This window comes from Clinocottus analis, unplaced genomic scaffold (assembly GCF_023055335.1).
Source record: "Clinocottus analis isolate CAN_PGR_092001 unplaced genomic scaffold, fCliAna1.0.p SCAF_9, whole genome shotgun sequence".
NCBI lineage: Eukaryota > Metazoa > Chordata > Actinopteri > Perciformes > Cottidae > Clinocottus > Clinocottus analis.
The window spans coordinates 12,969,878-12,983,893 of NW_027176251.1; the positions used below are offsets into that span (position 1 = coordinate 12,969,878).

At 40.1% G+C, this 14,016-nt stretch overlaps 1 protein-coding gene across 1 annotated transcript; it reads left to right on the forward strand.

Moving 5' to 3' along the window:
* Positions 1 to 4,859: 4,859 nt before the first annotated feature.
* tmem106ba (transmembrane protein 106Ba) lies at positions 4,860 to 13,934 on the forward strand. The gene is made up of 8 exons (XM_068569158.1): positions 4,860 to 4,942; positions 7,400 to 7,599; positions 9,073 to 9,136; positions 9,267 to 9,426; positions 11,051 to 11,191; positions 11,553 to 11,602; positions 11,689 to 11,742; positions 12,330 to 13,934. Exons 2-8 carry the CDS (start codon positions 7,413 to 7,415, stop codon positions 12,445 to 12,447), a joined length of 774 nt encoding a protein of 257 aa, XP_068425259.1. The 5' UTR covers positions 4,860 to 4,942; positions 7,400 to 7,412; the 3' UTR covers positions 12,448 to 13,934.
* Positions 13,935 to 14,016: the final 82 nt, after the last annotated feature.

The window sequence follows — 14,016 nt, forward strand, 5'->3', positions numbered from 1 at the left end:
CACAGTGCATGCTGGGGGAAATTGATCGTCGGCGACCGTCTTTTTAAATGTAGTCTCGTAAAAAAAATGGTGTACTTTAAAGTTTTAAAATTAGCCCTGCAACCGTTTCTTCTCAGATGCAAACGGTCTACGTGCTCGTGTTTGGCGCCATAGTAAAATGTACCGTAAGAACTGAACCTGGAGCCACTCTTAACGCCATTTCTGCTCATTTTAGTCAACAAACATCGCTCATTTGCAAATTTCGGATTCAATTTGTTCGCCATGTCGAGCAGAATCAGACATTATGCATGGCGGGGTTTTTTGGTATCCTTTTCTCAACGCTTGTTCCTTTTTCCTGTTGCGTAAACGGTCTGGTGAGCTTTGTGCAAAAATAAATCCTTCTACTGTTGGGTCAGACCATGATGAATCCCTGTGGCATTTCCTTCAATATGCTATTTTTCCATGCTCCGGCTTTTTTTTTTTTTTAATGTGGTCTCTATCAGGTTCCTACTGAGAATCCATTTCAACAGCAGGACTTTGTGTTGGGTAATCCCACCTTATAATAATCATTGGCACAATTCCACTCGGGTGTTTGTTCACATACAGCCAGAGATGAATGATATTGATTCTGTCATTATACGGTGATTCTTATTTCGTTTTATTAAAGTTGAGCTCAGAAAATCATTCTGACTAGATTCACTCATTACTGAGCAATTAAGAACAAATGAATTGTAATTCACTTGAGGAGTTGTCGTGCTTAGTCATTGCTGTTTATTTTCCCTGTCGGTGGATCAGACCTCCCTTTAGCAGCGTATGACTGACAGGTGCACACCCCTCAGTGATGCACAGTAATTTTCCATTAAATGGAAAAAGCCATGGCGGTTTACGCCCTTTTATATTTGATCACGCCTGATAACTCAAGTGTCCTTCCACCGCAATGCAGCAAATTGCTGAATTACACCACAAAAGGCTTATTAAAAAAATGAAGCGCATGCCTTTGCTGAGCAACATTAGAGGAAGAAAACAGCGGCAGGAAGGCTTTCAAAAGCCCCCCCCCCCCCAAAAAAAAACCCAGTGAGGCACCTCTTTTTCTTCTTCTTCTTTTTTTTCAGGTTAAGAACAAGTTGACACTAGACATCGAATACCACAAACTCAGAATATCCTCCACTTCACCTCTGCAATATAGAGTTTTGCACATTCCCTCTGAAGCCCCGCTTCTGGTTTGAAGTGCTGACACCTGAAGTAGGCTGACGTGTCCTCAGCACTCACACGCTCTTATCGGGGACACACAGGCGGCTTCCTCGCACAGCTGCAGACTGGACCACTTCTAACCCGCCTCCTCCTACAGCACCCGGGCGTTTTTCACAATGCCTCGCGGTGATTCAAAAACTGAATCGGTCCTCTCTGTGGACGACGTGGACTGCATTGGCACTGCGAGTGAGGATTCAAGAGATTATAGGAAAGACAGACTTTTGGTGTTTAACAAGCATCTTGACAGCACTTTTCCTTCTTCAGGGTTCGATGGTGGATCAAACCTCCCCCGCCGTGACGACCTTGGTTTGTTATCCGTCAAATTGTGACGCAAACTAACTGCGAGAAGCATTTTATGGCTTTACCTGACAGCCTGCAGGTGTATACACAAGTTTGGAAATCAGAGTCTCAGATCAGAGAGAACAAACTGCAGCGATGGCCTCCAACCTATACTGACACGTAGCTGGTGGTGAAGCTCCAACCCAGTTAATGACAGAAAAGAACAATTATTCTGATCCCAAACTCTCGTATCAGCAGCAGATCTGCCTTAAAAATCATCCTTTTAGGTTCGACAACAACTTCAGGGGAAATCAATGTCAAGAGGGCTCTTTTTAAAAAATAGTGTGAATGCACGTTATTAAGAACATATTTTCTCTTAAGTAGCAAATCCGTATTTAAGGGGATATTCAGGGCCACTGCTGATCCCGATTTCTGTCATTTAGCAGGGGCTTTATGACAAAGTTGTCGACGATGCCAAGTGGTTTATTGTCAAAGACGACCTGTATCACATAGCTTTCTTATTTTTAGCACATTGTTAATGCGGCTACCAGATGGATTCTGCTCACAGTCTAAAGACTCACTGAAGTGTCACTGAGTTATTACAATCACAGAAAACTGGACAAAAACTGAAAATCTGCTTTTGTCCTAATCATCAAAACAGATATCTTTGTTGATTTGTTTGCAAAGACAAACTCAAGCCAGGGCAGTTTTCAGCACAGTTGGTGCACAAACATTACAGGTATTGTGTATATTAGCCGTTTTCAGAGTGTACTGTTCCCTCAGCCTGCCAGATTAAGCATTATTCAGAGTGGTCCCTCTGAATTCAGAGATTAAATATTAAAAATAAGTCTATTATCACTATAATTTGATGTTTGTACCCAGCCACCAGTGACACGTTGTTGTTGTTGTTGTTGTTGTTGTTATCGTCAGGAGGATTCACCGCCTGAGTGCTGCTGAGTCACACATTCACACATGGCAGCACACTGCCATCCTCTGGCTCAAGCAAAGCACATCCAAACACCGCCACACCAAAAAAGTAAAAGAAAGTACATTTTGTCAGTTAATTGTAATAAACATTGTACTGATAATACAAATACACCGTAATATGAAGAAAAAACAGTCCTCAACAGTGAATTTCACGATGGCAAAGAGAATACCTTAATGTCTGATACATTGTTACTGAATTTTTTATGGTTCTGGCAACCACATCTGTTTGTCATATATCATTTATTACACAGATGTTATTTTTTTTTACAGTGCAGGTCATTTCACATATACACACTGTATTCTGGACATTCAAGTGAGATGTATCTTTGATCATTTGAGGCCTTCATACTTTTATTTGGATTAATTATTAAAAGAATGTTTGTTAAAATACAATATTTCACAAGTAATTGACAAGTGATTTTCAATCAAGGGTAGGATAGTTTTCGTGAGTTGCATTTAGTAATTTTGCAGTTTTCTTCAAGTTCAATTCATTAAAAACTAAATCATGAATGAAATGTTCCTTGCACCCTTAAATGCATTCAGAAAACTGTAATTGATGTGAAGAAAATACACTGCTCCTTGTGTATGTGAACTTCATGCAATAAAGCTAAAACAAAACATTTTTTAAATGTATTTTAGAAAGTATACATTGCTAAAATATTCTAATTGTTAGGCTTCAACGGGAAACATCTGTTTAAAGTGTATCGTAATAAAAGAACGTGATCAATTCCAGCTGATTAGGGGCCACATGGGTGGTGATTGTGAGAAAACTTGCCCAAACCAGGAACTTCTTTGACATGTTTCTGTCAGCTGACAACTGTTTCCAGGAACTACAGCCGTCCAACATCAGGAGGGACTCTGATTCATATATTTGGGGGACAACAAGTTTCCAAATGCTAGCTGTGATTCCAGTCAAATTTTTAGTTTACTAAGAATAGTAATCATGTACAGCATCTACATTTGATCTCAACACACAAGCAGATAGTCCTTGGCTGCTTTTGCAGTATTAAGCTCATAGTTATGTATTTTGCCAGTGGTGCAGATGAACAACCAGATATGAATACTCCTACAGCGTAATGTTCCTGTACTTAAAGTACATTTCACAATCTTGGCATCAGGACACCACATGAGTTTGATTCATGTAAAGGCCGTCAAACAACATCATACACTCCTACGGTTTATAATGATGGATCAGCTTTTTTAAAACTCCTGTTTAGTTTTAACGATAGCGATCTCAATTAAGCTCGACTGGTTTCCCTGTAGGACACGACTGTACAACATGATCTGCCTCAGTGGGCTTGTGATGCAAGGGACGTCTATTGTATTTTCATGATTATTTGTGCATGTATTTAGGATAGGATCACCATATCGCATAACTCTCCTGTGATCCTGTCTGCAGATGGAAAGCATTGTGATTTGACAGTGGCCTTATTGTACAAAGCTTCTATCTATTTTAAGGGCGGGTTATATGATTCACTATATTTAGTAAATGATGTTAATGGTATTTCTCAGCGGAGGAAGTAGCTCAGTACAGTTACTTTATTAAGATACTTGAGTATTTCCAGTTTGTTAAACATTATACTTTTCATTCACTGCATTACAGACACAAATATTGCAATTTTAACTTTATTTACCGACAGCTTTGGTGACTTTTCGGATGAGGATTAACATTAACATGTTCTTTAAATGATAATGTATTGGTAAGTATAATCCAATGTCATAATACATATACCTTTTATGATAATCATGGCGAACTGCAACACAGTACACTTGATACAATATAATAAAGAAATACATTAAGCACACATTTGAGGCATAAACATGTTCAATTAGCCACACTGCAACAATCTAAAATATCAAAATGCTGATAAAATAATGCATCAGTAATAACAATCCAATAAGATATTACATACCTGTATAACAATCAGTGGTGGAAATTAACGTAAACGTAAATACACGTAAAGTGTATTTGATCAAATGCACTAATGAGGTATTACAAAATATAATCTGCAATAATAAAATGCTGATTAAATGATAATGCATCGATTATTCAAATCCCAATGATATAATATAACGACTAATACTGTATTACTATTAAAACTCTGAAGCCGGGCATTAAGAACTGCTTTGAATGCACTTACGGCGTTTCATTTGACTTCGTACACTATGTACTTTCAATTGAGTAACATTTGTTACGCAGCACTTTAACTTATAATACAGTATTTTTACAGGGTGGGATTTGTAGTTTTAGTAAACATTGTGAAGCCCTCCACCACCGGCAGTAGAGTCCGCCTGTTCGACCAATGGCCATCTCCCCCAGCATGAGGCTGTCAAATGAGGAGAGGGGGGAGGAGATTATCCGTCTCCGCCATTCCCTGTTGGTGTTTCGAGCCACAACAAACATCGAGGAGACAACGACTGTCAAACAAGTAAAACAAAGAACCGGGTAAGGACGTTTAAGTAATATTTAGCCTGCACTAGTTTACTGCCCGAAGAGGTGTTTTACCGGCTGTGGTGACGTAACCGCGCAGGACCGTCCCACGATTCGCTGCAATGTGTCGATTAAAATGTCAGAAATACGCGACGACATTAAAACGCCGTTTGTCGCCAATTGGGTTGAAATAGTCATTTCAAAAGCAAATGTCGCGTTTGCTGGTGACATCGACGGCGGTAAAGCGGTCTCCCTCCGCCGGGACGTTGTGTTCTCGGCTCGCGGCTCATGGCGGCCTGTGATGAAAGACGCTGCCTGCGGATTCTCGCGTCACTGGATTTGCATCAATGTGTCGCTGCAGCCTGTCGCCCTGCTCGTCCTGTGCGACGACCACAATGCAACACGAGCAGTTCTCGCCAGCAGCGGCTGTGGCCCAGTAGACCGTACCAGTAGACCAGTGGTCTGTACCAGTAGACCGTACCAGTAGACCAGTAGACCATTTGTTTGTACCATGGTTCCCTCACTGGTCCGACCAATGTTACGTAATACTTGTGATTGTAGTCAGTTACAGCTACTGACAACACTATTCAAAATATTATATATATATATATATATATATATATATATATATATATATATATATATATTATATTATATTATATATTATATATATTATATTATATATTATATATATATTATATATATATTATATTATATTATATATATATAATATTATATTATATTATATATAATATTGTATATTATATATATATAAAATATAATATTATATATATATAAAATATAATATTATATATATATATATATAATATTATATATATATATATAATATAATATTATATATATATATAATATTATATTATATATATATATATATATATATATATATATATATATATATATATATATATATATATATATAATATTATATATATATATAATATTATATTATATATATATATATAATATTATATTATATATATATATATAATATTATATTATATATATGAAATGATGAAACAGGTATTACATTTCTAAAGTAACATTCCCAACAATGGGACTGATCTACTTTATAATAAGTGGTGAAATGTAACTTAATACATGTATTCAAGTATTGTACCTAAATAAAATGTTATGGTAAAAAAGTAGGTGGAAAAGTATTTTAATCATATAACTGAAATAAAAGTAGCATTACTATATTGTGGAAATACTCAATTAGTCTTGTAATCAAGGTATCAAAGTATACTTCAACTGACAAAAGTAAAAGTACATGCAAAAGGACTAATTTCAGGGTTGATTTATATTTATATTAACAATCTGAAACTGCAAAGTGGCATGTCATTGTCGTGGAGTAAAAGGTAAAATATAGCGGAAGTAAAAAGTAGCGTAAACTTGCACGACCGTTTCATGCTACTTAAACTTCGCTACAATTCAATATTGTACTTTTAATTTCACAGCTTTAGTTACTTTGTAGATTGCTATTTGACATCTAAAAATAATTATGAATGCATATTTAACTACCAAAAAGTTTTAGCCTCACTGTGACCATCAACAATATTATAATGCTGGTGAAATGATAGTCATAAGTAATAAACACCTGTATAGTAATCAGCAGCAATCATGTCTATGTTCATGTGTTGTACCCAAAATATAAACTACCCAACAGTATATCTATATTATTGCATACACACATCAATATAATACAATGTACAGTATCACTTTTTTGTACTAATAGTGTTGAACTTAACGTGTCACATTTTGACAAAGTAAATAGTTGATTTAAATAAATGATGTGAGTACAGCAGAGTCAGGCTCAGAAAGGCCGCCAGGTAACAAGGAGTCAGGAATAGTGGGTCAAACAACAGAAAATCAGTCCGTGAACGAGTGCTGGAGCGTTTGGCACGGAGAACCGAAAAAGAAATCTGTCTGAAAGGCAGGAGTCCATGTAGGGGCTTGATCAGTGATCAGAGACAGGTGAGTGAACAGGTGAAGAGAGTTAGACTGACGAGGAGGGAGTGGCTGACAAACAGAGTGAGGAGGGTGTGGAGCTGAACTGTGACACTTCTGTTATCGGCCCTGACCAACAGTTTATTCTCCAGATGAAGATTATCAAACGTCTTTATCAGTTGAAGCCTAAATGACAGGCAGGAGCCCTGAAGATAAAGCAAATACTATAACGTGTTGCAGTATAAAAGAAGAAACAAAAGCCATTTTAATTTTTGAGAATAAAAACACTGTTATGTGCTCTGTGTTGAGCAGCTCACTCCCAAGTCCCAACAGAACCATTTAAGTATTACATCAGATTCTTCTTTATGGATCAAAGCACCAGTTGAAGTTTGACGGCCTGGAAAAGAATTCCTTGGACTCGCTCCAGGTCCGTTGTTCATGGGCGCTTCCCGCCGTACCTATTGTGCCGCTTCCCCCTCACGCTGCCTCTTTGTGTCGCGCGTACAGAACCGCTGCAGCTATGGGCAAGTTCCATTCTCTGCTGGCCAACCCCAAAGACGAGAGTCAGGACGCGCTGACGGCCTCCGGAGAGGACGGCGAGGAGGACGGAAAGAACGGAGACGTGTCTCAGTTCCCCTACGTGGAGTTCACCGGACGGGACAGCGTCACCTGCCCGACGTGCCAGGGCACCGGCCGAATACCACGAGGTAAAGCTTTACTCAACGAGCATCATGGGTAAACCTGTATGAAGAGCAATGCTCGTGCAGCGGCAGAACATTTTCAGTAGTTTGGTTTTATTGATTTAGGATCGTTCCCCTTCACAGGATAAACACACACAATACTAAAAGGTCTTGTGACGAGGACTAAAGCAACAGCTTTATCAGCACTTTTAAAAATAGTTTTATCAGTTAGATAATACTTTATCAGTAAGAAGCTGCTCAGCGCTGTACTCATTGAGCACATTTTTATGTTTTAAACTACTTGTATTGTGCTGCTCTGCAGTTGTGTGTTCTTCTCACTACCTATTATGTTGTATTGTGTCTTTCATCCTGTACTGTTTGATATTGTGTTATGTTTGTTATGACCTGTCAAGGGACTACAGATGCAAATTAGCTGAAGCTATAATCTGTTAAAGACCATCAAATGGTTAAATAAAGAGAATTAAAAAAAAGACAAACTGCAAATGTGGCAGAAAATGTTGCGTTATTGGGAGTGTTAGGACTGAAATCTGCACACGGTGCCTTCAAACTGAGGCGGGAACAACATCGATTTATTCTCCCTTCATACACAGGAGATCCCGTCACATGATGCGAGTAAATGACAAGAATAAATAGCAACCAGGCGAGTGTGTGACGTTTCATACTAAATGGCAAACTGGCCAAAACGACCTCAAGTCCCTGGAAGTGCAGCTTTCTGTGGACAGAGCGCTCACTCTGCTGTAAACAGCAGCAGAGTGAGAGACAGTTTGTGTTGCACATGAATAAAATACATTTAAAAAACATTTCTCAGTCAGGGTGTCCGGCTCATGCATGCGCACAAGAAACAAGTTTCTTAGGCATTTATGTCTACAGCTAATGAATCACAGATTTAGCAAATACATAATAACGTACAAGAGACAGACAAAATAAATTGACCATGTAACCTCATTAGAGACAAAGTTAGTCAACTTCAAGACGTCACAGTCCATTAATCTCTTCTCGGTGTTTCATGAAAGATTGATGCTCTTCATCTTAAACATAGAGCTGCTGCACCAGTGTTACAAGCCAGGAATCCAGTTAAACTTGTAATTTTATTCGAAGCACCATACACATCTAATTAAATAGGAGGACCTATTACATTGATGCATAAAAATAATACTCATGACCTATTCGGCTGTTTGTATTGGTGGGTTAATGGGAAAGTTGGGTATTTTTTCAACCCTATTTTCCCGATAAGTTAGGACTTAATTGACCGTGAGGCGTTTCATCGAGCGATTAGTCGCCTGCACACAGAAAACATAGGAAAATAGAGATCCAGGTGGAGAAATACCTAAGTTACCCTTTAAGAATAAATATCTATATCTATAAATTGTTCTATGTTGTACAGTAGTGTCGCACAGTTCAAACCCTTCAACACACGTTTCTCCCTCAAACAGTAAAAATGACACCGCTGGCCTTTCCTTTCTCTGAATCATTCTCCAGGTCAAGAGAATCAGCTGGTGGCTCTGATCCCGTACAGCGACCAGCGGCTGAGGCCGAGCAGGACGTAAGTCTGGCTCTTTTCTTTTTTTAAAGATAAATAGCGCTTTCTGTGTGCATGATGAAAGTCAGCGTGATAGACTTTGAAGTCCTCCACGGATGTTCAGAGTCTCACTTCTCCTTTCTGTCTCACGCAGAAAGCTGTATGTCACGATATCTGTGGCCCTCTGCCTGCTGCTGTCTGCCCTGGCGGTTTTCTTCCTCTTCCCTCGCTCCATTGATGTCTCCTACGTGGGAGTGAAGTCGGCCTACGTCTCCTACGACCTGGAAAAGAGAATCGTCTATCTCAACATCACCGTAAGATCCTGTTCGGCGAATATTCGCAACGCTTTTTTGCCTGATTTTACTCGCTCGACTTTATGTCGCTTTTTCGCAAACAATCGCGGCAGAAAGGAGGCGCGGCTATGTTACCCCAAGTTACCAGGACATAGCCTCACTAGCTAACCTAAACTGACCCGGTCACGTTCCTGTAAAACAATTTTCATTTCAGCTATAGACCATGGAAAATTAACTATTTTTGTGGAAATACCACAGACATCGGAACATCAAACGCCCACGTGTCCGCGTTCATAATATTATCCGTAGCCGCACACAGCTCCGACTCCTCCAGGACGAGTGTCTGGATGAAGCCGCTTCCGGCGCTCCTTCAGGCGGACCGGCAGCCATGTTAAACTCAGCTACGGCAGGACGGCGGTGACGACGGGCGGAGCTTCTTAACGCTGATTGGCTTTTGCAACTCAGCGTCGGGCAAATTTTTTAATATTTAATAATATTTGAGTTTAAATATTTCAACTGTGGCGAAAAAAGTGGAAAAGCGGAAAAGCAAATATTCGCTTTTTCCCATCATTCACGCTGCCTGGCAAAAAAAATGCGTTTAATCTACTCGCGCGAATATTTCGCAACTGTGTAATACGTTGGCTCGTGTTGAGGGTTGACTTTTTGTTTTAGTTCACCCACGACTTCAATGTCTTTCTTCTTTTTTTTTAGAGTTTTAGGGCAGTTTTAATGTTATGGTTGATTCTCACTGCTCTCATCAGTGACGTTTTTGGCTGCAGCAGGCAGCTATTTGGAGGTGAGAAAAAAATAAAAGCTTTAAAAATGTTCTGTAAGTTCCTGGTAACAAACCAAATGGCAGACAGAGACACGGTTAGCAATGAGCTCGTAAATGCTGTGGAGTGTCTAGCAGAGAGACCAATACTTCCCTCTGGGTCTGCTGGTGATGGAAAACACACCGGACCAGAAAGGTGCCGCTCTCTGTGCCAAACGTTCCTGCAACACCCACAATGTCGCTGTGCGACTGAATAAACACAATGTTGTGACGCTCAGTGTGAATGTAGCAGCAAGTGTGGACACGGCCTGCGCAGAGGCTCAGTGGCAGTGAGACACAGCAGTGTGTGGGCTCATAGTGTGTTAGCTGTTAGCCGAATGCTAACAGCGTGCAGACCCACTGAGTACCTGTGTCTCAGCCGATGACAGAACACAAGTCACATAAAGACACTTGAGCATGACCACACAGAGCACCGTGCAGTCTGCTGCAGCAGATATGCGATATGAGCTGTGGACAAACACAGATGTGCACGCTCGCTGGATCACATGTGTGCTGAAGCGCACGCACACACACACACACCACTGAACACATAACCTTTGCCAGGCCAACGCCTGATGAAAAAAAAGAAGTAAATATTAGACTTCCACCTGCCAGGTGGTCTGAAAGTCGACTCCAAATGAATATGAATGTGGCTCTGTGTCTGCTGGATGTGTAAAGCTGTTGGAGAACATGTATCACATTCAAATGTGATAATATGAAGTGTTTACAGTTGGTCTCCAATGCCCTGAAGGGTCACTGCGGGTTTTGCAGGCCCAAGTTAAGTTAGCATTGCCACAATCTCACAGGTTTAATCTTTTTTTCCTCCCCATCCAGAGCACTCTGAACATCACCAACAACAACTACTATACCGTGTCAGTGACCAACATCACGGCCCAGGTGCAGTTCTCCAAGACGGTGATCGGCAAAGCCAAGTTCAGCAACAGCTCGGTGATCATACCGCTGGACGAGCGACAGGTGGGTTGAAAATCCGGTTTCCTGTGCACACTGGAAGGGGCTCTGCCCTGCTACAGGTCCATGACGGGGGAGAGAGTGTCGTCGACACCTCGTCCAACTTAACATATAGACTTATATATAGTCTTGCCATTGCTCCTAAAAGATGATTTAAATGTTTATACAGAATTGCAGACTTTACACACTTTTAAGCGCCATCAAAGCCGGATGTGCATTTAAATTACACATCTTGGTACAGTTTTGGACCACTTTTCCCTAATTAAACAGAAAAACATACCAAATTATACTCTCATTTGCATAAATGTGCAATACCTTAACGTCTAATACTGTTTTATAATTCCTTTATTAATTGCATTCATTGCAGCTGGACTACACTGTTCCCACCACGATTGCCGATGAGATGAGTTATATGTTGTAAGTATCTTTCTGGAAGTCATAGAAATGAACCGTCTTCACTTTGAGTCTTTTGAGTCATAAATCCCTTCCTTCCTTCCTTCCAGTGACTACTGCACCTTGCCAACCATTAAGGTCCACAACATCGTGGTCATGATGCAGTAAGTACCGCCAGTGTTTTCAAACGCATTTTATTTCTGTACGTCCTCATGTTTTTACATAAATATACTGCATGTGATTTACTGTCATTATTAACATTGACTTATATCCTTTCATACATCAGCCTCCACAACTCGGTTAGACGCAACAGAAGTCGTTACCGAACAAAGATTTAACGTCTCGGGAGAATGAATCTGACACTTTGCTTTACCAAGAAAAGCAGAAAGCAACACGACTAAAACTAAAAGTACAGTGGACAAAGCTACATTATTAGCATTGCAGTCCTTCAAGCTCAAACCAGACAAACTAAGCTCACATATCTCCACCAATCAATGCCAGCATCAATGTCTTGATGTGAAAAAACTCTTCGGCATTTCCATTTTTTAAGTGTTTTGGGGACTTTTTCCTGATCTGAAGCCCTTTGAGGCAGATTTGTGACAGTTGGCGGTATGAAATAGATTTGTGGTTCTTGGGGTCAACTCGGGTGGTATCCTGTTAAGAAGGTCAGGCGCTCCGGAGCGTTCGCGCTGCGCCTGTCCCTCCTCGTTATGCGATGAGTTTGTTGACGTGTCGCTGCTGTTCTTCTCAGGGTGATGGTGACCACGTCGTACTTCGGCCACGCGGAGCAGGTCTCTCAGGAGATGTACCAGTATGTGGACTGCGGGGGGAACACCACCTCCTTGCACGGGCGCGTGCAGGTCTACTAGTAAAAAAACACACAAAAGAAAAAAAGGCAAAAAGAGCCGAGGCGTCAAACACTTCGAAGAAAAACCAGGCTGACTTCTAGGGAGGAAGTCTTTTGAAACAAGGGAATGATGTGAGGGACTTAACATTTCTTTAACTAGTCATTGGCTCATTCATTCTCTAATTCCTCCAAAACCACTTTCCTCCTCTACAGGTCAAATGTCATGAGCTTTTTGGGGGGGTTGTAACTTGTCAAACGGACGAATCAAAGCAGGATTTAGCCTCAAGGTTTTATTGTAATTTTTCTACCCTGGTGCCAAAAAAAGAGACATAAATATTGTAACTTCCACATCCGTAGTAGACATTCCCGTCATGGATACATTGTCACTCCTTAACAGTTACATTACGGGAAGCAGTAGCTTCAGATATGATGCACTTTAACACGATCAATAACTGCAGATATTAAAAATGAATGTTGAATCTACTCCTAATAAACTACAACGGCTAAAGTTCAAGATGGAAACCCCCATGAGCTCTTCCCGCTCCCTTTTGATTTTGTTTCATCGGATATGATTATTGATATTAGTGCAATAGAGATGACGTTTTATCTTATGTCATTTGTGTTGTATTTTGAGTTCAGGTAGTTTTGGTCTTTTCTCATGTTTAGCTCGCTGTCTTTCACCAGAGTGGTTTTAAAGTAGATGTGACGACTATAAAGACAGCGACACGTTTTTAAAAAGGGATAACTTTTTCCTTTCCATAGCCACAGTGGGAGTGTCACAGTGATATTTAACATTCAGAAATGTATAGATTTAAAATGTGTACTTTCTCCCCTTCCGATGAGGTTATTCTCCTCCTTGTGATGCGACGATGTCATTTGCAATCACGTGTTTGCTATTTTGACCCACTCTGCATCTCAAGCTCATGAGTTGCATTCTTGGGGTTTTAAAAGTAATTATGACTTCATTTTTTTTTTGGACATTTTCAAACGGATCACTTAATGTGACGACTTTTCGCTCTGTTGCCGTTATGCCTCATTTATACTTCTGCAGAAGTTTGATTGGACGTCTCACTTCCTTTTCCAACAACAACCACCTCATTCATGTTGCTCACAGGAGCTCCTCCTCCTCACACACCTCTTTCATAATTTTGCTTCCGGCCGTGTTCACGCCAATGTTACACACAACTGCTAAATGTAAAATTAACCGCCAGACAAAAGGGTGTGAAAACCTCGGGGCCAAATAAAAGAATAAATGTCATGCCATGTGCAATCTACAGGACGTAGCCGCATGAATATGAATCAGGCATAATGGTGAGCAATACAAGTTTCTGTTTCTCATGCATGAAGCTAGAAATAAAATCATGTCTCTTATTTTTGGGGGGATTTCCTCGGTGGGCTTGTAATATTCTCTGTACACACTGGGTGGCGCCGAGTGGTTTTATTAAGTAGCGCATCACTCACCTTGCTGTTATTTCACTGTTATTGAATTAAATACTTTCAATTATGAAACATTTGTGTAAAAATATTTCAAAGAGCGGAAAAAAGGAGTTTCCACTTTTAACATTAGAAACAAGGGAACTTTGGGAAAAAA